The sequence below is a fragment of the Plecotus auritus genome, assembly GCF_963455305.1.
Source record: "Plecotus auritus genome assembly, chromosome: 9".
Classification (NCBI taxonomy): domain Eukaryota; kingdom Metazoa; phylum Chordata; class Mammalia; order Chiroptera; family Vespertilionidae; genus Plecotus; species Plecotus auritus.
The window spans coordinates 1,108,600-1,130,953 of NC_137783.1; the positions used below are offsets into that span (position 1 = coordinate 1,108,600).

General features: G+C 59.9%; 1 protein-coding gene across 1 annotated transcript in view; it reads left to right on the forward strand.

Moving 5' to 3' along the window:
• Positions 1-1,366: 1,366 nt before the first annotated feature.
• DMBT1 (deleted in malignant brain tumors 1) overlaps positions 1,367-22,354 on the forward strand; it is a gene marked incomplete at its 5' end in the record, with an annotated part of 36,582 nt that continues 15,594 nt past the window's right edge. The window contains 18 exons of the mRNA XM_080687846.1: positions 1,367-1,829; positions 3,569-3,631; positions 4,325-4,654; positions 6,405-6,467; positions 7,809-7,835; positions 8,656-8,715; positions 10,054-10,080; positions 10,885-10,944; positions 11,934-11,993; positions 13,289-13,315; positions 14,126-14,185; positions 15,175-15,234; positions 16,530-16,556; positions 17,367-17,426; positions 18,412-18,471; positions 19,457-19,516; positions 20,812-20,838; positions 21,653-21,712. Of these exons, the coding sequence (XP_080543972.1) occupies positions 1,367-1,829; positions 3,569-3,631; positions 4,325-4,654; positions 6,405-6,467; positions 7,809-7,835; positions 8,656-8,715; positions 10,054-10,080; positions 10,885-10,944; positions 11,934-11,993; positions 13,289-13,315; positions 14,126-14,185; positions 15,175-15,234; positions 16,530-16,556; positions 17,367-17,426; positions 18,412-18,471; positions 19,457-19,516; positions 20,812-20,838; positions 21,653-21,712 (1,594 nt within the window). The remainder of the gene's footprint in view (positions 1,830-3,568; positions 3,632-4,324; positions 4,655-6,404; positions 6,468-7,808; positions 7,836-8,655; positions 8,716-10,053; positions 10,081-10,884; positions 10,945-11,933; positions 11,994-13,288; positions 13,316-14,125; positions 14,186-15,174; positions 15,235-16,529; positions 16,557-17,366; positions 17,427-18,411; positions 18,472-19,456; positions 19,517-20,811; positions 20,839-21,652; positions 21,713-22,354) is intronic.

Sequence of the window (22,354 nt, forward strand, 5' to 3'; positions counted from 1 at the left end):
AGGGGTGGGCAAACTTTTTGACTCGAGGGCCACAATGGGTTCTTAAACTGGACCGGAGGGCCGGAACAAAAGCATGGATGGAGTGTTTGTGTGAACTAATATAAATTCAAAGTAAAGGAGCGGAGGGGAGAGCAAGAGAACCCTCTGCTCTTTCGGCTCCGCGGGCCGGATAGAACAGCTGAATGGGCCGGATCCGGCCCGCGGGCCGTAGTTTGCCCAGGGCTGGTAGAATCACAAAACCCTGAGCAAGGATGCTGGGGGCAACCCAGACCACGGTGGGACCACTGCGCCCCCTGGTGGACGGTAGGGGGAAGCGCAGCCACTGTCCTGGCTGTAGACCCTTTGCTGAGCTGGGAGCCACCCTGCTAAGATGCCTCTGGTCTCTCTCTAGGGCACTGGGCCACCCAGACTTCAGTCTATGACTACGGTGAGGCCTTTTCTACGGCTTTTCCTTGTACCCAGAGGTTAGGGGCCCGGCTGGGGCGGGTGCTCCTTCCCTGTCCGCGTCCCAGGGGGTTGGAAGAGCCCGTCACAGGCCGGGTCTGCAGGAGCCTGTGGTCTCTGGGTCAGAGCCCAGGGCAGCCCTTCCGTCCGCACAGCCATCTGACCCCGCCAGCACCGCGCTCCGAGCCACTAGCGAGCCCCAGGGATGTGCCCGAGCCCCTCCCGGACCCCAGGGGCGCAGGTGGCCCTCAGCCTGCGGGCGTGACAGGTGGCGCGCCCCAGGATGCCGGCACTGCGCATGGGCTGCCCAGAGGAGGGGCAGGTGGCCCCACAGCCTCTCTAGGGAGCACCCCGAGGGGCATTGTCTCCCGGGAAGTCCTAGCAGCTTAGGGGGTAGGGGGCAGCCACTGCCCTTTCCCCACGACTCCCTCCGAGGACACAGGTGAGGAGTCAGGGGGTGGAGGTGCTCGCGGGGCTTCGCTTACTGGGACGTACCCCGAAAGGCCTAAAGCATGAAACGTAAGAAGAACAGGTCAGAGGAAGGGGGCCCTGCTCCTGGGACCACACCAAGAGGCCCGGGGAGGGCAGGGTGGCAGCCTACTCACCGCCATGGGTGGTCACTGGGCGCGTCCTTCCACCGGGCAGGATGGGAGGGCCCTGCTCAGCCCCGGCGGCTGTCCTCCCAGCCTGGCAGAGGCCCTGCACCTTCGAAGGCTTTGCCTGAGGTCACCCAGGCCCACGGAGGAACCAGCGAGCTCCCCAGCGGGAGGACCAGCCCGGGAGCCCTGTGGCTCCCCCCTGGGTGGCCCTGGGGGGTGCGGGGGGCAGTCCTGCTCACCTCCATGGGCAATCCTGGGGCTCCCTGCCGTGGGCATCCTTAGACCTGGCAGGACAGGATGTCCCGCTCCCTCCCGTGATGTAGATGAATCCCTGGGCGTGTGGAAAGCTGACACCTGCCCTGGACGTGTCCCCGAGGGAGGCCCTGAGTCTGGAACCATCCTCGGGCCTGGAGCTCAGCACAGACATGGAGGAGGTGTCCTTGTGCCGTCCTCCAGGGTCCTGGACCGAATCGGGGTTGGCCCTGAGGCTGGTGAACGGCGGTGACCGGTGTCAGGGCCGCGTGGAGGTCCTCTACCGAGGCTCCTGGGGCACCGTGTGTGACGACGGGTGGGACACCAACGACGCCAACGTGGTGTGCAGGCAGCTGGGCTGTGGCTGGGCCAGGTCGGCCCCAGGAAGTGCCCGGTTCGGGCAGGGCTCAGGGCCGATCCTGCTGGACGACGTGGGCTGCTCGGGGCACGAGTCCTACCTGTGGAGCTGCCCGCACAGGGGCTGGAACTCGCACAACTGCAACCACGGGGAGGACGCGGGCGTCATCTGCTCAGGTGCGTCTCTGCCATCCCTGGGGGCCCTTCTGGGCTGATGCTGCTGAGGACACACCCACTCCCCACGCCAGGACCCCGTCTGAGCCTCCTACTGACCTCCAGACACTGCAGTGACTCAGGGCAGCGGGCACCCAGGGGCTACGTCACCTGCTCAGGTTACAGGTCAGCGTGGTCGGTCCATGCGCCCAGCACCCTGAAGGCCGTGCCTGGAACAAGCTGGAAGGGCCCTGAGCTCAGTGACCATGCACAGCAGGCAGCTTCCTGAGCACAGAGAGCAGCCCCCCTTGTTCCCCCGGAGCCAGCTCTCTCCCCGCTGGAGGGGGTCAGGGGCTTCCTTCAGGGCAGCCCGTCCCTGGGTGTGGGGGTTGGGAAGCACCTCCCTCTGTGAGGTCGGTGTCACCTCCAAGATGGTGATGCTGAAGGGACATTCTGAGAACACAGAGCTCCTTGGTGAAGGACAGAGAGACAGGGAGGGAGCAGGGGAGCTGGGAGATGGCAGGTGGCCAACGAATGGAATGAGCCAATGAATGGGACATTGGGACCACATGGAAAACTCTAGAAATTTGTGTCAACTGTCAATATCAGAATGGGTCAAGGCTGAAAGATTGGTGTGCACATTGGTTGACCCATTTGGTGGGGTTGTTCTCTGGGGTCAACACGAGGGCCCCGTGGCCTGTCCCAGCATGACCCTGCCGTCCTTACACTGCACAGGAAGTCCACGGGCTCATGGAGGCAGGCGATGGCAGGGGACAGAGGGCATGGCTTTGGAAGGACTGCGAGATGTGAGGAAGCACTGTTGTGTCCAGCCTGAGGCCATGTGCACGGGGTCAGCTCTGTGTGTAGAAGCTGTGGGTCAGCAACCTGGGATCTGGGCCGGGCACCTGGGAGCTTGGTGTCTGACTGTCTTTTTCTTCCCTCAGCTACTCAGTCCTCTAGTTCCTGGCCATGTGAGTCACGGCCACATCTCCTGGGTGTCCCTCTCCCTGCACACCTCTGCCGGGCAGCCCTCTCCAGCTGAACCATGGCTCCTTGAACCCCAGTGGCACGACACTTTTGTCTCCTTAACTAGAGGGGGGATTCCAAAGATTCCGTCTGGCCAACCTCCTTCTGAGTTCTCATCAGATACTTGGCGCCTGTCTCTGCAGAGAGCGGCCTATGGTCAGAGAAGGTGGCACTTTCATGAAGGTGGCCCCGTGACTCCAGGCTGAGGAGGGCTTTGTGGGAGAGTGGGCACTGATGCCCAGGGGCTTTCTGAGATGGGACAGCAGGCTCCTGGCTTCTGTCCTCCTCTCACACCTGCCACACCCTGAGGTCCCCAGGTCACAAGTGCATCTCGAGGGGGCAGAGACAGTGCCCGGGGATGGCAGTGAACACGTGATGAGGGTTCTCCGTGTACCAGGACATTGATTGCCTCCCGGTTCAGTCACCAGGCCCTGACTGTTTCTATCCCAGCTTCAGAGACAGGCCAAAGCCTCAAGCGCACCAGTGCGCGCCTGGCTCATGCGGGAGAGATGGGAAAGGTCTTCTGATGGGGAGGAACATGGCGGTCAGAGACGTGGAGGGATGCGGCTGGTCTCCCCCAGGCTTCGGCCCCAATGACCCAGCGGAGCGGGAGACTGTGGACAGGCAGGGAGCACGTGCAGGAGGCACAGGGGAAAGTCACGGGGACTGGCCCACCTTTTGAGAAGGACTCCTTTCCCGAGGCCTCACCACGTCTTTCTCTTTGTTGTGTCTTCCAGACTCATGGACAACTGATTACACAACTCCCTTCTCAAGTTCCTCTCCTACTGCACCCACAGAAGGTATACGACCCTTCCCCCTCCCTGGGCCCCACTCTGACTCTGAATCACGCCGTGGTTGGAATGTGACAGGAAGAGGCTCTATATGGGCCATCCTCATCCTTGTTTTCTGGGGGATGAGGGGAGAGGAGGGTCTCCGACCAGGTCGGGGTCGGACATGGTTCGCTGATGACTTGTCTCCAGTGGGCTTCTGGGAGGAGGCTAGGCCGAGACCCTCCGCCATAGCTCAGGGTCAGCCCTGGAGGCCTCCTTGGACTTGCTGAGACCCCAGTGCTGGCTCAGCCTCAGGAGCTGTGAGGCTCTTTCCTCTCCTGTCTGGCCGAGGTCGATCGCCCCCGAGGGCGTTGCCTCAAGTCAGGCAGGACCGTGGAGGAGAAATAAGTGGCTAAGGAGGCCATGGCCTTGGCCTGTCCCGGGAGCCATGGAACTCTGCCCTGGGTGGCCCCGGAGGATGGGGGGGCAGTCCAGCTCACCTCCATGGGCAATCCTGGGGCTCCCTAACTTGGGGCATCCTTAGACCTGGTAGGACAGGATGTCCCTGCTCCTATCCCCGTGATGGAGATGAATCCTTGGGTGTGTCCAAAGTCAACCGCCTACGGTTGGGCATGGCTATGAGAGAGGCCCTGAGTCTGGAACCATCCTCGGGCCTGGAGCTCAGCACAGACATGGAGGAGGTGTCCTTGTGCCGTCCTCCAGGGTCCTGGACCGAATCGGGGTTGGCCCTGAGGCTGGTGAACGGCGGTGACCGGTGTCAGGGCCGCGTGGAGGTCCTCTACCGAGGCTCCTGGGGCACCGTGTGTGACGACGGGTGGGACACCAACGACGCCAACGTGGTGTGCAGGCAGCTGGGCTGTGGCTGGGCCAGGTCGGCCCCAGGAAGTGCCCGGTTCGGGCAGGGCTCAGGGCCGATCCTGCTGGACGACGTGGGCTGCTCGGGGCACGAGTCCTACCTGTGGAGCTGCCCGCACAGGGGCTGGAACTCGCACAACTGCAACCACGGGGAGGACGCGGGCGTCATCTGCTCAGGTGCGTCTCTGCCATCCCTGGGGGCCCTTCTGGGCTGATGCTGCTGAGGACACACCCACTCCCCACGCCAGGACCCCGCCTCAGCCTCCTACTGTCCCCCAGGCACTGGAGTGACTCAGGGCAGCGGGCACCCAGGGGCTAGGTCACCTACTCGGTCTACACGTCAGCGTGGTTGGTCCATGCGCCCAGCACCCTGAAGGCCGTGCCTGGAACAAGCTGGAAGGGCCCTGAGCTCAGTGACCATGCACAGAAGGCAGCTTCCTGAGCACCGAGAGCAGCCCCCCTTGTGCCCCCGGAGCCAGCTCTCTCCCCGCTGGAGGGGGTCTGGGGCTTCCTTCAGGGCAGCCCATCCCTGGGTGTGGGGGTTGGGAAGCACCTCCCTCTGTGAGGTCGGTGTCACCTCCAAGATGGTGACGCTGAAGGGACATTCTGAGAACACAGAGCTCCTTGGTGAAGGACAGAGAGACAGGGAGGGAGCAGGGGAGCTGGGAGATGGCAGGTGGCCAACGAATGGAATGAGCCAATGAGGGCCTTGGGGATGGGACATTGGGACCACATGGAAAACTCTAGAAATTTGTGTCAACTGTCAATATCAGAATGGGTCAAGGCTGAAAGATTGGTGTGCACATTGGTTGACCCATTTGGTGGGGTTGTTCTCTGGGGTCAACACGAGGGCCCCGTGGCCTGTCCCAGCATGACCCTGCCGTCCTTACACTGCACAGGAAGTCCACGGGCTCATGGAGGCAGGCGATGGCAGGGGACAGAGGGCATGGCTTTGGAAGGACTGCTAGATGTGAGGAAGCACTGTTGTGTCCAGCCTGAGGCCATGTGCACGGGGTCAGCTCTGTGTGTAGAAGCTGAGGGTCAGCAACCTGGGATCTGGGCCGGGCACCTGGGAGCTTGGTGTCTGACTGTCTTTTTCTTCCCTCAGCTACTCAGTCCTCTAGTTCCTGGCCATGTGAGTCACGGCCACATCTCCTGGGTGTCCCTCTTCCTGCACACCTCTGCCGGGCAGCCCTCTCCAGCTGAACCATGGCTCCTTGAACCCCAGTGGCACGACACTTTTGTCTCCTTAACTAGAGGGGGGATTCCAAAGATTCCGTCTGGCCAACCTCCTTCTGAGTTCTCATCAGATACTTGGAGCCTGTCTCTGCAGAGAGCGGCCTATGGTCAGAGAAGGTGGCACTTTCATGAAGGTGGCCCCGTGACTCCAGGCTGAGGAGGGCTTTGTGGGAGAGTGGGCACTGATGCCCAGGGGCTTTCTGAGATGGGACAGCAGGCTCCTGGCTTCTGTCCTCCTCTCACACCTGCCACACCCTGAGGTCCCCAGGTCACAAGTGCATCTCGAGGGGGCAGAGACAGTGCCCGGGGATGGCAGTGAACACGTGATGAGGGTTCTCCGTGTACCAGGACATTGATTGCCTCCCGGTTCAGTCACCAGGCCCTGACTGTTTCTATCCCAGCTTCAGAGACAGGCCAAAGCCTCAAGCGCACCAGTGCGCGCCTGGCTCATGCGGGAGAGATGGGAAAGGTCTTCTGATGGGGAGGAACATGGCGGTCAGAGACGTGAAGGGATGCGGCTGGTCTCCCCCAGGCTTCGGCCCCAATGACCCAGCGGAGCGGGAGACTGTGGACAGGCAGGGAGCACGTGCAGGAGGCACATGGGAAAGTCACGGGGACTGGCCCACCTTTTGAGAAGGACTCCTTTCCCGAGGCCTCACCACGTCTTTCTCTTTGTTGTGTCTTCCAGACTCATGGACAACTGATTACACAACTCCCTTCTCAAGTTCCTCTCCTACTGTACCCACAGAAGGTATACGACCCTTCCCCCTCCCTGGGCCCCACTCTGACTCTGAATCACGCCGTGGTTGGAATGTGACAGGAAGAGGCTCTATATGGGCCATCCTCATCCTTGTTTTCTGGGGGATGAGGGGAGAGGAGGGTCTCCGACCAGGTCGGGGTCGGACATGGTTCGCTGATGACTTGTCTCCAGTGGGCTTCTGGGAGGAGGCTAGGCCGAGACCCTCCGCCATAGCTCAGGGTCAGCCCTGGAGGCCTCCTTGGACTTGCTGAGACCCCAGTGCTGGCTCAGCCTCAGGAGCTGTGAGGCTCTTTCCTCTCCTGTCTGGCCGAGGTCGATCGCCCCCGAGGGCGTTGCCTCAAGTCAGGCAGGACCGTGGAGGAGAAATAAGTGGCTAAGGAGGCCATGGCCTTGGCCTGTCCCGGGAGCCATGGAACTCTGCCCTGGGTGGCCCCGGAGGATGGGGGGGCAGTCCAGCTCACCTCCATGGGCAATCCTGGGGCTCCCTACCTTGGGGCATCCTTAGACCTGGTAGGACAGGATGTCCCTGCTCCTATCCCCATGATGGAGATGAATCCTTGGGTGTGTCCAAAGTCAACCGCCTACCGTTGGGCATGGCCATGAGAGAGGCCCTGAGTCTGGAACCATCCTCGGGCCTGGAGCTCAGCACAGACATGGAGGAGGTGTCCTTGTGTTTCCGGAGCCAGCTCACTCTCCCCTGGAGGGTGTGTGGGGCTTCCTTAAGGCAGCCGGTCCACTGGAGGGTGTGTGGGGTTGGTAAGCACCTCCGTCTCTGAGGTCGGTGTCACCTCCAAGATGGTGACGTTGAAGGGACATCCTGAGAGCACAGAGGTCCTTTGTGAAGGACAGAGACAGTGGGATGGAGCAGAGGAGGTGGGAGTTGGCAGGTGGCCAACAAATGGAATGAGCCAATGAGGGCCTTGTGGATGGGGCATTAGGACCACATGGAAAACTCTAGAAATTTGTGTCAACTCTCCAATATCAGAATGGGTCAAGGCTGAAAAATCAGTGTGCACTTGGTTGACCCCATTTGCTGGGGTCATTCCCTGTTCTTACTCTGGGGTCAATACCAGGGCCCCGTGGCCTGTCCCAGGCATGACACTGCCTTCCTTACACTGCACAGGAAGTCCTCGGGCTCAAGGAGGCAGGCGATGACAGGGGACAGAGGGAGTGGCTTTGGAAGGACTGCGAGGTTCCGAGTGGCGCTTTGGTGTCCAGCCTGAGGCCATGTGCAAGGGGTCCGCTCTGTGTGTACAAGCTGTGGGTCAGCAACCTGGGATCTGGGCTGGGCACCTGGGAGCTTGGTGTCTGACTGTATTTTTCTTCCCTCAGCTACTCAGTCCTCCACTTCCTGGCCAGGTGAGTAACGCCACCTCTCCTGGGATGGCTAGCTCCCTGCCCACCTCTGCCGGTAGGCCCTCTCCAGCTGAACCATGGCTCCTGCATCTGCTCCGTGAACCCCATATGGACCAGACTGTTGCCCTCTGTCTCCTTAACTAGAGGGGGGATTCCAAAGATTCCGTCTGGCCATCCTCCTTCTGAGTTCTCATCAGATACTTGGCGGCTGTCTCGGCAGAGAGCGGCCGATGGTCAGAGAAGGTGGCACTTTCATGAAGGTGGCCCCGTGACTCCAGGCTGAGGAGGGCTTTGTGGGGAATGGGCACTGATGCCCAGGGGCTTACTGAAGATGGGACAGCAGGCTCCTGGCTTCTGTCCTCCTCTCACACCTGCCACACCCTGAGGGCCAGCAGGACACATCTGCATCTCGAGGGGGCAGAGACAGTGCCCGAGGATGGCAGTAAACATGTGATGATGGTCCTCCGGGTACCAGGACATAGATTGCCTCCGGGTTCAGTCACTGACTAAACAGTCAGTGACTGTTTCTATCCCAGCTTCAGAGTCAGGCCAAAGTCTCAAGCGCACCAGTGTGCGCCTGGCTCATGCGGGAGAGATGGGAAAGGTCATCTGATGGGGAGGAACATGGCGGTCAGAGACGTGGAGGGATGTGGCTGGTCTCTCCCAGGGTTTGAACCCGTTGACACAGCGGAGCGGGAGGCTGTGGACAGGCAGGGAGCACGTGCAGGAGTCACATGGGAAAGTCACGGGGACTGGCCCACTTTTTGGGAAGGACTCCTTTCCCGAGGCCTCACCACGTCTTTCTCGTTGTTGTGTCTTCCAGACTCATGGACAACTCATTCCACAAGTCTAGTCTCAAGTGCCTCTCCTACAACAACAGGAGGTACATGACCCTTCCCCCTCCCTGGGCCCCACTCTGACTCTGAATCACGCCGTGGTTGGAACGTGACAGGAAGAGGCTCCATTGGGACCATCCACATCCTTGTTTCCTGGGGGAGGGGGCAGAGGAGGGTCTCTGACCAGGTCCTGGTCCGACATGGTTGGCTGATAACGTGTCTCCAGTAGGCTTCTGGGGGGAGTCTAGGTCGAGACCCTCCGCCATAGCTCAGGGTCAGCCCTGGAGGCCTCTTGGGACCTGCTGAGACCCCAATGCTGGCTCAGCCTCAGGAGCTGTGGGCTCTTTCCTCTCCTGTTTGGCCGAGGTCGATTGCCCCCAAGGGCTTTGCCTCAAGTCAGGCAGGACCGTGGAGGAGAAATAAGTGGCTAAGGAGGCCATGGACTTGGCCTGTCCCCAGAGCCAGGGAACTCTGCCCTGGGTGGTCCCAGGAGATGCGGGGGGCGGGCAGTCCTGCTCAACTCCACGGGCAATCCTGGGGCTCCCTACCTTGGGGCATCCTTAGACCTGGCAGGATGGATGTTCCTGCTCTTTTCCCCGTGATGGAGATGAATCCTTGGGTGTGTCCAAAGTTGTCCGCCTAACCTTGGGCATGGCTTTGAGGGAGGCCCTGAGTCTGGAACCATCCTTGGGCCTGGAGCTCAGCACAGACATGGAGTAGGTGTCCTTGTGCCCCCAGAGTGAGCTCACTCTCCCCTGGAGGGAGTGTGGGGCTTCCCTCAGGGCTGCCGGGCCCTGGGTGTGTGGGTTGGTAAGCACCTCCCCTCTGTGAGGTCGGTGTCACCTCCAAGATGGTGACGCTGAAGGGACATCCTGAGAGCACAGAGGTCCTTTGTGAAAAACAGAGACAGTGGGATGGAGCATGAGAGGTGGGAGATGGCAGGTGTCCAACGAATGGAATGAGCCAATGAGGGCCTTGGGGATGGGGCATTGGGACCACATGGAAACCCTAGCAATTTGTGTCAACTCTCAATATCAGAATGGGTCAAGGCTGAAAAATCAGTGTGCACATTGGTTGACCCCATTTGCTGGGGTCATTCCCTGTTCTTTCTCTGGAGTCAACACCAGGGTCCCGTGGCCTGTCCCAGCATGACACTGCCGTCCTTACACTGCACAGGAAGTCCTCGGGCTCAGGGAGGCAGGCGATGGCAGGGGACAAGAGGGGTGGTTTTGGAAGGACTGCTAGATGCCGAGTGGCACTATTGTGTCCAGCCTGAGGCCATGTGCCCGGGGTCCCCTCTGTGTGTAGAAGCTGTGGGTCAGCAACCTGGGATCTGGGCTGGGCATCTGGAAGCTTGGTGTCTGACTGTCTTTTTCTTCCCTCAGTTACTCAGTCCTCTACTACCTGGCCAGGTGAGTCCCAGCCTCCTCTCCTGGGATGGCTATCTCCGTGCCCACCTCTGCCGGTAGGCCCTCTCCAGCTGACCTATGGCTCCTGCACGTGCTCCGTGAACCCAATGTGGACCAGACTGTAGCCCTCTGTCTCCTTAACTAGAGGGGGGATTCCAAAGATTCCGTCTGGCCATCCTCCTTCTGAGTTCTCATCAGATACTTGGCAGCTGTCTCGGCAGAGAGCGGCCGATGGTCAGAGAAGGTGGCACTTTCATGAAGGTGGCCCCGTGACTCCAGGCTGAGGAGGGCTTTGTGGGGAGTGGGCACTGATGCCCAGGGGCTTTCTGAAGATGGGACAGCAGGCTCCTGGCTTCTGTCCTCCTCTCACACCTGCCACACCCTGAGGGCCAGCAGGACACATCTGCATCTCCAGGGGGCAGAGACAGTGCCCGGGGATGGCAGTGAACATGTGAGGATGGTCCTCCGGGTACCAGGACATAGATTGCCTCCGGGTTCAGTCAGTGACTGTTTCTATCCCAGCTTCAGAGTCAGGCCAAAGCCTCAAGCGCACCAGTGCGCGCCTGGCTCATGCGGGAGAGATGGGAAAGGTCTTCTGATGGGGAGGAACATGGCGGTCAGAGACGTGAAGGGATGAGGCTGGTCTCCCCCAGGCTTCGGCCCGTTGACCCAGCGGAGGGGAAGGCTGTGGACAGGCAGGGACACGTGCAGGAGGCACATGGGAAGGTCACAGGGACTGGCCCACCTTTTAGGAAGGACTCCGTTCCCGAGGCCTCACCACGTCTTTCTCTTTGTTGTGTCTTCCAGACTCATGGACAACTCATTCCACAAGTCCAGTCTCAAGTGCCGCTCCTACAACAACAGAAGGTACACGACCCTTCCCCCTCCTTAGGCCCCACTCTGACTCTGAATCACGCCGTGGTTGGAACGTGACAGGAAGAGGCTCCATTGGGACCATCTACATCCTTGTTTCTTGAGGGAGGGGGGTATAAGAGGGTCTTTGACCAGGTCCTTGTCCGACATGGTTGGCTGATGACTTGTCTCCAGTGGGCTTCTGGGAGGAGGCTAGGTCGAGACCCTCCGCCATAGCTCAGGGTCAGCCCTGGAGGCGTCCTGGGACCTGCTGAGACCCCAGTGCTGGCTCAGCCTCAGGAGCTGTAAGGCTGTTTCCTCTTCTGTCTCCCTTAACTAGAGGGAAGCTCCGTCTGGCCATCCTCCTTCTGAGTTCTCATCAGATACTTGGCGCCTGTCTCTGCAGAGAGCGGCCTATGGTCAGAGAAGGTGGCACTTTCATGAAGGTGGCCCCGTGACTCCAGGCTGAGGAGGGCTTTGTGGGAGAGTGGGCACTGATGCCCAGGGGCTTTCTGAGATGGGAAAGCAGGCTCCTGGCTTCTGTCCTCCTCTCACACCTGCCACAGCCTGAGGGTCAGCATGGTCACAAGTGCATCTCGAGGGGGCAAAGACAGTGCCCGGGGATGGCAGTGAACATGTGAGGATGGTCCTCCGGGTACCAGGACATTGATTGCCTCCGGGTTCAGTCACCAGGCCCTGACTGTTTCTATCCCAGCTTCAGAGACAGGCCAAAGCCTCAAGCGCACCAGTGCGCGCCAGGCTCATGCGGGAGAGATGGGAAAGGTCTTCTCATGGGGAGGAACATGGCGGTCAGAGAACGTGGAGGGATGTGGCTGCTCTCCCCCAGGCTTTGGGCCTGTTGACCCAGCGGAGCGGGAGGCTGTGGACCTGCAGGGAGCACGTGCAGGAGGCACATGGGAAAGTCACGGGGACTGGCCCTCCTTTTTGGGAAGGACTCCGTTCCCGAGGCCTCACCACGTCTTTCTCGTTGTTGTGTCTTCCAGACTCATGGACAACTGATTCCAAAAGTACACTCTCAAGTGCCGCTCCTACAACAACAGGAGGTACACGACCCATCCCCCTCCCAGGGCAGGAAGAGGCTCCATAAAGGCGAACCACATCCTTGTTTCTTGGGGGAGGGGGCAGAAGAGGGTCTCTGACCAGGTCCTTGTCCGACATGGTTGGCTGATGACGTGTCTCCAGTGGGCTTCAGGGAGGAGGCTAGGCCGAGACCCTCCGCCTTAGCTCAGGGTCAGCCCTGGATGCTTCCTGGGTCCTGCTGAGACCCCAGCACTGGCTCAGCCTCAGGAGCTGTGAGGCTCTTTCCACTCCTGTCTGGCTAAGGTCAATCACCCCGGAGGGCTTTGCCTCAAGTCAGGCAGGACCGTGGAGGAGAAATAAGTGGCTAAGGAGGCCATGGACTTGGCCTGTCCCCAGAGCCAGGGAACTCCGCCCTGGGTGGCCCCGGCGCATGCGGGGGGCAGTCCTGCTCACCTCCATGGGCAATCCTGGGGGTCCCTACCTTGGGGCATTCTTAGACCTGGCAGGATGCATGTCCCTGCTCTTTTCCCCGTGATGGAGATGAACCCTTGGGTGTGTCCAAAGTTGTCCGCCTACCCTTGGGCATGGCTACGAGGGAAGCCCTGAGTCTGGAACCATCCTCGGGCCTGGAGCTCAGCACAGACATGGAGGAGGTGTCCTTGTGCCCCCAGAGTGAGCTCACTCTCCCCTGGAGGGAGTGTGGGGCTTCCCTCAGTGCTGCCGGGCCCTGGGTGTGGGGGTTGGTAAGCACCTCCCCTCTGTGAGGTCGGTGTCACCTCCAAGATGGTGACGCTGAAGGGACATCCTGAGAGCCCATAGGTCCTTTGTGAAGGACAGAGAGAGTGGGAGGGAGCAGGGGAGCTGGGAGATGGCAGGTGGCCAACGAATGGAATGAGCCAATGAGGGCCTTGGGGATGGGGCATTGGGACCACATGGAAAACTCTAGAAATTTGTGTCAACTATCCATATCAGAATGTGTCAAGGCTGAAAATCAGTGTGCACTTGGTTGACCCCATTTGCTGGGGTCATTCCCTGTTCTTTCTCTGGGGTGAACACCAGGGCCCCGTGGCCTCTCCCAGGCATGACACTGCCGTCCTTACACTGCACAGGAAGTCCTCGGGCTCAGGGAGGCAGGCAATTGCAGGGGACAAGAGGGTTGGTTTTGGAAGGACTGCTAGATGCCGAGTGGCACTATTGTGTCCAACCTGAGGCCATGTGCCCGGGGTCCCCTCCGTGTGTAGAAGCTGTGGGTCAGCAACCTGGGATCTGGGCTGGGCATCTGGAAGCTTGGTGTCTGACTGTCTTTTTCTTCCCTCAGTTACTCAGTCCTCTACTACCTGGCCAGGTGAGTCCCAGCCTCCTCTCCTGGGATGGCTATCTCCGTGCCCACCTCTGCCGGTAGGCCCTCTCCAGCTGACCTATGGCTCCTGCACGTGCTCCGTGAACCCCATGTGGACCAGACTGTTGCCCTCTGTCTCCTTAACTAGAGGGGGGAATTCCAAAGATTCCGTCTGGCCATCCTCCTTCTGAGTTCTCATCAGATACTTGGCGGCTGTCTCGGCAGAGAGCGGCCGATGGTCAGAGAAGGTGGCACTTTTATGAAGGTGGCCCCGTGACTCCAGGCTGAGGAGGGCTTTGTGGGGAGTGGGCACTGATGCCCAGGGGCTTTCTGAAGATGGGACAGCAGGCTCCTGGCTTCTGACCTCCTCTCACACCAGCCACACCCTGAGGTCCCCGGTCACATCTGCATCTCCAGGGGGCAGAGACAGTGCCCGGGGATGGCAGTGAACATGTGAGGATGGTCCTCCGGGTACCAGGACATAGATTGCCTCCGGGTCCAGTCACCAGGCCCTGACTGTTTCTATCCCAGCTTCAGAGACAGGCCAAAGCCTCAAGCGCACCAGTGCGCGCCTGGCTCATGCGGGAGAGATGGGAAAGGTCTTCTGATGGGGAGGAACATGGCGGCCAGAGACGTGAAGGGATGCGGCTGGTCTCCCCCAGGCTTCGGCCCGTTGACCCAGCGGAGTGGGAGGCTGTGGACAGGCAGGGACACGTGCAGGAGGCACATGGGAAGGTCACAGGGACTGGCCCACCTTTTAGGAAGGACTCCGTTCCCGAGGCCTCACCACGTCTTTCTCTTTGTTGTGTCTTCCAGACTCACGGACAACTCATTCCACAAGTCCAGTCTCAAGTGCCGCTCCTACAACAACAGAAGGTACACGACCCTTCCCCCTCCTTAGGCCCCACTCTGACTCTGAATCACGCCATGGTTGGAACGTGACAGGAAGAGACTCCATTGGGACCATCCACATCCTTGTTTCTTGAGGGAGGGGGGTATAAGAGGGTCTTTGACCAGGTCCTTGTCCGACATGGTTGGCTGATGACTTGTCTCCAGTGGGCTTCTGGGAGGAGGCTAGGTCGAGACCCTCCGCCATAGCTCAGGGTAAGCCCTGGAGGCGTCCTGGGACCTGCTGAGACCCCAGTGCTGGCTCAGCCTCAGGAGCTGTAAGGCTGTTTCCTCTTCTGTCTCCCTTAACTAGAGGGAAGCTCCGTCTGGCCATCCTCCTTCTGAGTTCTCATCAGATACTTGGCGCCTGTCTCTGCAGAGAGCGGCCTATGGTCAGAGAAGGTGGCACTTTCATGAAGGTGGCCCCGTGACTCCAGGCTGAGGAGGGCTTTGTGGGAGAGTGGGCACTGATGCCCAGGGGCTTTCTGAGATGGGAAAGCAGGCTCCTGGCTTCTGTCCTCCTCTCACACCTGCCACAGCCTGAGGGCCAGCATGGTCACAAGTGCATCTCGAGGGGGCAAAGACAGTGCCCGGGGATGGCAGTGAACATGTGAGGATGGTCCTCCGGGTACCAGGACATTGATTGCCTCCGGGTTCAGTCACCAGGCCCTGACTGTTTCTATCCCAGCTTCAGAGACAGGCCAAAGCCTCAAGCGCACCAGTGCGCGCCTGGCTCATGCGGGAGAGATGGGAAAGGTCTTCTCATGGGGAGGAACATGGCGGTCAGAGAACGTGGAGGGATGTGGCTGCTCTCCCCCAGGCTTTGGGCCTGTTGACCCAGCGGAGCGGGAGGCTGTGGACCTGCAGGGAGCACGTGCAGGAGGCACATGGGAAAGTCACGGGGACTGGCCCTCCTTTTTGGGAAGGACTCCGTTCCCGAGGCCTCACCACGTCTTTCTCGTTGTTGTGTCTTCCAGACTCATGGACAACTGATTCCAAAAGTACACTCTCAAGTGCCGCTCCTACAACAACAGGAGGTACACGACCCATCCCCCTCCCAGGGCAGGAAGAGGCTCCATAAAGGCGAACCACATCCTTGTTTCTTGGGGGAGGGGGCAGAAGAGGGTCTCTGACCAGGTCCTTGTCCGACATGGTTGGCTGATGACGTGTCTCCAGTGGGCTTCAGGGAGGAGGCTAGGCCGAGACCCTCCGCCTTAGCTCAGGGTCAGCCCTGGATGCTTCCTGGGTCCTGCTGAGACCCCAGCACTGGCTCAGCCTCAGGAGCTGTGAGGCTCTTTCCACTCCTGTCTGGCTAAGGTCAATCACCCCGGAGGGCTTTGCCTCAAGTCAGGCAGGACCGTGGAGGAGAAATAAGTGGCTAAGGAGGCCATGGACTTGGCCTGTCCCCAGAGCCAGGGAACTCCGCCCTGGGTGGCCCCGGCGCATGCGGGGGGCAGTCCTGCTCACCTCCATGGGCAATCCTGGGGGTCCCTACCTTGGGGCATTCTTAGACCTGGCAGGATGCATGTCCCTGCTCTTTTCCCCGTGATGGAGATGAACCCTTGGGTGTGTCCAAAGTTGTCCGCCTACCCTTGGGCATGGCTACGAGGGAAGCCCTGAGTCTGGAACCATCCTCGGGCCTGGAGCTCAGCACAGACATGGAGGAGGTGTCCTTGTGCCCCCAGAGTGAGCTCACTCTCCCCTGGAGGGAGTGTGGGGCTTCCCTCAGTGCTGCCGGGCCCTGGGTGTGGGGGTTGGTAAGCACCTCCCCTCTGTGAGGTCGGTGTCACCTCCAAGATGGTGACGCTGAAGGGACATCCTGAGAGCCCATAGGTCCTTTGTGAAGGACAGAGAGAGTGGGAGGGAGCAGGGGAGCTGGGAGATGGCAGGTGGCCAACGAATGGAATGAGCCAATGAGGGCCTTGGGGATGGGGCATTGGGACCACATGGAAAACTCTAGAAATTTGTGTCAACTATCCATATCAGAATGTGTCAAGGCTGAAAATCAGTGTGCACTTGGTTGACCCCATTTGCTGGGGTCATTCCCTGTTCTTTCTCTGGGGTGAACACCAGGGCCCCGTGGCCTCTCCCAGGCATGACACTGCCGTCCTTACACTGCACAGGAAGTCCTCGGGCTCAGGGAGGCAGGCAATTGCAGGGGACAAGAGGGTTGGTTTTGGAAGGACTGCTAGATGCCGAGTGGCACTATTGTGTCCAACCTGAGGCCATGTGCCCGGGGTCCCCTCCGTGTGTAGAAGCTGTGGGTCAGCAACCTGGGATCTGGGCTGGGCATCTGGAAGCTTGGTGTCTGACTGTCTTTTTCTTCCCTCAGTTACTCAGTCCTCTACTACCTGGCCAGGTGAGTCCCAGCCTCCTCTCCTGGGATGGCTATCTCCGTGCCCACCTCTGCCGGTAGGCCCTCTCCAGCTGACCTATGGCTCCTGCACGTGCTCCGTGAACCCCATGTGGACCAGACTGTTGCCCTCTGTCTCCTTAACTAGAGGGGGGAATTCCAAAGATTCCGTCTGGCCATCCTCCTTCTGAGTTCTCATCAGATACTTGGCGGCTGTCTCGGCAGAGAGCGGCCGATGGTCAGAGAAGGTGGCACTTTTATGAAGGTGGCCCCGTGACTCCAGGCTGAGGAGGGCTTTGTGGGGAGTGGGCACTGATGCCCAGGGGCTTTCTGAAGATGGGACAGCAGGCTCCTGGCTTCTGACCTCCTCTCACACCAGCCACACCCTGAGGTCCCCGGTCACATCTGCATCTCCAGGGGGCAGAGACAGTGCCCGGGGATGGCAGTGAACATGTGAGGATGGTCCTCCGGGTACCAGGACATAGATTGCCTCCGGGTCCAGTCACCAGGCCCTGACTGTTTCTATCCCAGCTTCAGAGACAGGCCAAAGCCTCAAGCGCACCAGTGCGCGCCTGGCTCATGCGGGAGAGATGGGAAAGGTCTTCTGATGGGGAGGAACATGGCGGCCAGAGACGTGAAGGGATGCGGCTGGTCTCCCCCAGGCTTCGGCCCGTTGACCCAGCGGAGTGGGAGGCTGTGGACAGGCAGGGACACGTGCAGGAGGCACATGGGAAGGTCACAGGGACTGGCCCACCTTTTAGGAAGGACTCCGTTCCCGAGGCCTCACCACGTCTTTCTCTTTGTTGTGTCTTCCAGACTCACGGACAACTCATTCCACAAGTCCAGTCTCAAGTGCCGCTCCTACAACAACAGAAGGTACACGACCCTTCCCCCTCCTTAGGCCCCACTCTGACTCTGAATCACGCCATGGTTGGAACGTGACAGGAAGAGACTCCATTGGGACCATCCACATCCTTGTTTCTTGAGGGAGGGGGGTATAAGAGGGTCTTTGACCAGGTCCTTGTCCGACATGGTTGGCTGATGACTTGTCTCCAGTGGGCTTCTGGGAGGAGGCTAGGTCGAGACCCTCCGCCATAGCTCAGGGTAAGCCCTGGAGGCGTCCTGGGACCTGCTGAGACCCCAGTGCTGGCTCAGCCTCAGGAGCTGTAAGGCTGTTTCCTCTTCTGTCTCCCTTAACTAGAGGGAAGCTCCGTCTGGCCATCCTCCTTCTGAGTTCTCATCAGATACTTGGCGCCTGTCTCTGCAGAGAGCGGCCTATGGTCAGAGAAGGTGGCACTTTCATGAAGGTGGCCCCGTGACTCCAGGCTGAGGAGGGCTTTGTGGGAGAGTGGGCACTGATGCCCAGGGGCTTTCTGAGATGGGAAAGCAGGCTCCTGGCTTCTGTCCTCCTCTCACACCTGCCACAGCCTGAGGGCCAGCATGGTCACAAGTGCATCTCGAGGGGGCAAAGACAGTGCCCGGGGATGGCAGTGAACATGTGAGGATGGTCCTCCGGGTACCAGGACATTGATTGCCTCCGGGTTCAGTCACCAGGCCCTGACTGTTTCTATCCCAGCTTCAGAGACAGGCCAAAGCCTCAAGCGCACCAGTGCGCGCCTGGCTCATGCGGGAGAGATGGGAAAGGTCTTCTCATGGGGAGGAACATGGCGGTCAGAGACGTGAAGGGATGCGGCTGGTCTCCCCCAGGCTTCGGCCCGTTGACCCAGCGGAGTGGGAGGCTGTGGACAGGCAGGGACACGTGCAGGAGGCACATGGGAAGGTCACAGGGACTGGCCCACCTTTTAGGAAGGACTCCGTTCCCGAGGCCTCACCACGTCTTTCTCTTTGTTGTGTCTTCCAGACTCATGGACAACTCATTCCAAAAGTACACTCTCAAGTGCCGCTCCTACAACAACAGGAGGTACATGACCCTTCCCCCTCCCTGGGCCCCACTCTGACTCTGAATCACGCCGTGGTTGGAACATGACAGAAAGAGGCTCCATTGGGACCATCACATCCTTGTTTCTTGAGGGAGGGGGGTATAAGAGGGTCTCTGACCAGGTCCTTGTCCGACATGGTTGGCTGATGACTTGTCTCCAGTGGGCTTCTGGGAGGAGGCTAGGCCGAGACCCTCCGCCAAAGCTCAGGTCAGCCCTGGAGGCGTCCTGGGACCTGCTGAGACCCCAGTGCTGGCTCAGCCTCAGGAGCTGTGAGGCTGTTTCCTCTTCTGTCTCCCTTAACTAGATGGAGGCTCCTTCTGGCCATCCTCCTTCTGAGTTCTCATCAGATACTTGGCGCCTGTCTCTGCAGAGAGCGGCCTATGGTCAGAGAAGGTGGCACTTTCATGAAGGTGGCCCCGTGACTCCAGGCTGAGGAGGGGTTTGTGGGAGAGTGGGCACTGATGCCCAGGGGCTTTCTGAGATGGGACAGCAGGCTCGTGGCTTCTGTCCTCCTCTCACACCTGCCACACCCTGAGGGCCAGCAGGACACATCTGCATCGCCAGGGGGCAGAGACAGTGCCCGGGGATGGCAGTGAACATGTGATGATGGTCCTCCGGGTACCAGGATATTGATTGCCTCGGGTTCAGTCACCAGGCCCTGACTATTTCTATCCCAGCTTCACAGTCAGGCCAAAGTCTCAAGCGCACCAGTGCGCGCCTGGCTCATGCGGGAGAGATGGGAAAGGTCTTCTCATGGGGAGGAACATGGCGGTCAGAGAACGTGGAGGGATGTGGCTGCTCTCCCCCAGGCTTTGGGCCTGTTGACCCAGCGGAGCGGGAGGCTGTGGACCTGCAGGGAGCACGTGCAGGAGGCACATGGGAAAGTCACGGGGACAGGCCCTCCCTTTTGGGAAGGACTCCGTTCCCGAGGCCTCACCACGTCTTTCTCGTTGTTGTGTCTTCCAGACTCATGGACAACTCATTCCAAAAGTACACTCTCAAGTGCCGCTCCTACAACAACAGAAGGTACACGACCCATCCCCCTCCCAGGGCAGGAAGAGGCTCCATAAAGGCGAACCACATCCTTGTTTCTTGGGGGAGGGGGCAGAAGAGGGTCTCTGACCAGGTCCTTGTCCGACATGGTTGGCTGATGACGTGTCTCCAGTGGGCTTCAGGGAGGAGGCTAGGCCGAGACCCTCCGCCTTAGCTCAGGGTCAGCCCTGGATGCCTCCTGGGTCCTGCTGAGACCCCAGCACTGGCTCAGCCTCAGGAGCTGTGAGGCTCTTTCCACTCCTGTCTGGCTAAGGTCAATCACCCCGGAGGGCTTTGCCTCAAGTCAGGCAGGACCGTGGAGGAGAAATAAGTGGCTAAGGAGGCCATGGACTTGGCCTGTCCCCAGAGCCAGGGAACTCCGCCCTGGGTGGCCCCGGTGCATGCGGGGGGCAGTCCTGCTCACCTCCATGGGCAATCCTGGGGGTCCCTACCTTGGGGCATTCTTAGACCTGGCAGGATGCATGTCCCTGCTCTTTTCCCCGTGATGGAGATGAACCCTTGGGTGTGTCCAAAGTTGTCCGCCTACCCTTGGGCATGGCTACGAGGGAAGCCCTGAGTCTGGAACCATCCTCGGGCCTGGAGCTCAGCACAGACATGGAGGAGGTGTCCTTGTGCCCCCAGAGTGAGCTCACTCTCCCCAGGAGGGAGTGTGGGGCTTCTTTCAGGGCAGCCGGTCCCTGGGTGTGGGGGTTGGTAAGCACCTCCCCTCTGTGAGGTCGGTGTCACCTCCAAGATGGTGACGCTGAAGGGACATACTGAGAGCCCATAGGTCCTTTGTGAAGGACAGAGAGAGTGGGAGGGAGCAGGGGAACTGGGAGATGGCAGGTGGCCAACGAATGGAATGAGCCAATGAGGGCCTTGGGGATGGGGCATTGGGACCACATGGAAAACTCTAGAAATTTGTGTCAACTATCCATATCAGAATGTGTCAAGGCTGAAAATCAGTGTGCACTTGGTTGACCCCATTTGCTGGGGTCATTCCCTGTTCTTTCTCTGGGGTGAACACCAGGGCCCCGTGGCCTCTCCCAGGCATGACACTGCCGTCCTTACACTGCACAGGAAGTCCTCGGGCTCAGGGAGGCAGGCAATTGCAGGGGACAAGAGGGTTGGTTTTGGAAGGACTGCTAGATGCCGAGTGGCACTATTGTGTCCAACCTGAGGCCATGTGCCCGGGGTCCCCTCCGTGTGTAGAAGCTGTGGGTCAGCAACCTGGGATCTGGGCTGGGCATCTGGAAGCTTGGTGTCTGACTGTCTTTTTCTTCCCTCAGTTACTCAGTCCTCTACTACCTGGCCAGGTGAGTCCCAGCCTCCTCTCCTGGGATGGCTATCTCCGTGCCCACCTCTGCCGGTAGGCCCTCTCCAGCTGACCTATGGCTCCTGCACGTGCTCCGTGAACCCCATGTGGACCAGACTGTTGCCCTCTGTCTCCTTAACTAGAGGGGGGAATTCCAAAGATTCTGTCTGGCCATCCTCCTTCTGAGTTCTCATCAGATACTTGGCGGCTGTCTCGGCAGAGAGCGGCCGATGGTCAGAGAAGGTGGCACTTTTATGAAGGTGGCCCCGTGACTCCAGGCTGAGGAGGGCTTTGTGGGGAGTGGGCACTGATGCCCAGGGGCTTTCTGAAGATCGGACAGCAGGCTCCTGGCTTCTGACCTCCTCTCACACCACCAGCCACACCCTGAGGTCCCCGGTCACATCTGCATCTCCAGGGGGCAGAGACAGTGCCCGGGGATGGCAGTGAACATGTGAGGATGGTCCTCCGGGTACCAGGACATGTGATTGCCTCCGGGTCCAGTCACCAGGCCCTGACTGTTTCTATCCCAGCTTCAGAGTGAGGCCAAAGCCTCAAGCGCACCAGTGCGCGCCTGGCTCATGCGGGAGAGATGGGAAAGGTCTTCTGATGGGGAGGAACATGGCGGCCAGAGACGTGAAGGGATGCGGCTGGTCTCCCCCAGGCTTCGGCCCGTTGACCCAGCGGAGTGGGAGGCTGTGGACAGGCAGGGACACGTGCAGGAGGCACATGGGAAGGTCACAGGGACTGGCCCACCTTTTAGGAAGGACTCCGTTCCCGAGGCCTCACCACGTCTTTCTCTTTGTTGTGTCTTCCAGACTCACGGACAACTCATTCCACAAGTCCAGTCTCAAGTGCCGCTCCTACAACAACAGAAGGTACACGACCCTTCCCCCTCCTTAGGCCCCACTCTGACTCTGAATCACGCCGTGGTTGGAACGTGACAGGAAGAGACTCCATTGGGACCATCCACATCCTTGTTTCTTGAGGGAGGGGGGTATAAGAGGGTCTTTGACCAGGTCCTTGTCCGACATGGTTGGCTGATGACTTGTCTCCAGTGGGCTTCTGGGAGGAGGCTAGGTCGAGACCCTCCGCCATAGCTCAGGGTCAGCCCTGGAGGCGTCCTGGGACCTGCTGAGACCCCAGTGCTGGCTCAGCCTCAGGAGCTGTAAGGCTGTTTCCTCTTCTGTCTCCCTTAACTAGAGGGAAGCTCCGTCTGGCCATCCTCCTTCTGAGTTCTCATCAGATACTTGGCGCCTGTCTCTGCAGAGAGCGGCCTATGGTCAGAGAAGGTGGCACTTTCATGAAGGTGGCCCCGTGACTCCAGGCTGAGGAGGGCTTTGTGGGAGAGTGGGCACTGATGCCCAGGGGCTTTCTGAGATGGGAAAGCAGGCTCCTGGCTTCTGTCCTCCCCTCACACCTGCCACAGCCTGAGGGCCAGCATGGTCACAAGTGCATCTCCAGGGGGCAAAGACAGTGCCCGGGGATGGCAGTGAACATGTGAGGATGGTCCTCCGGGT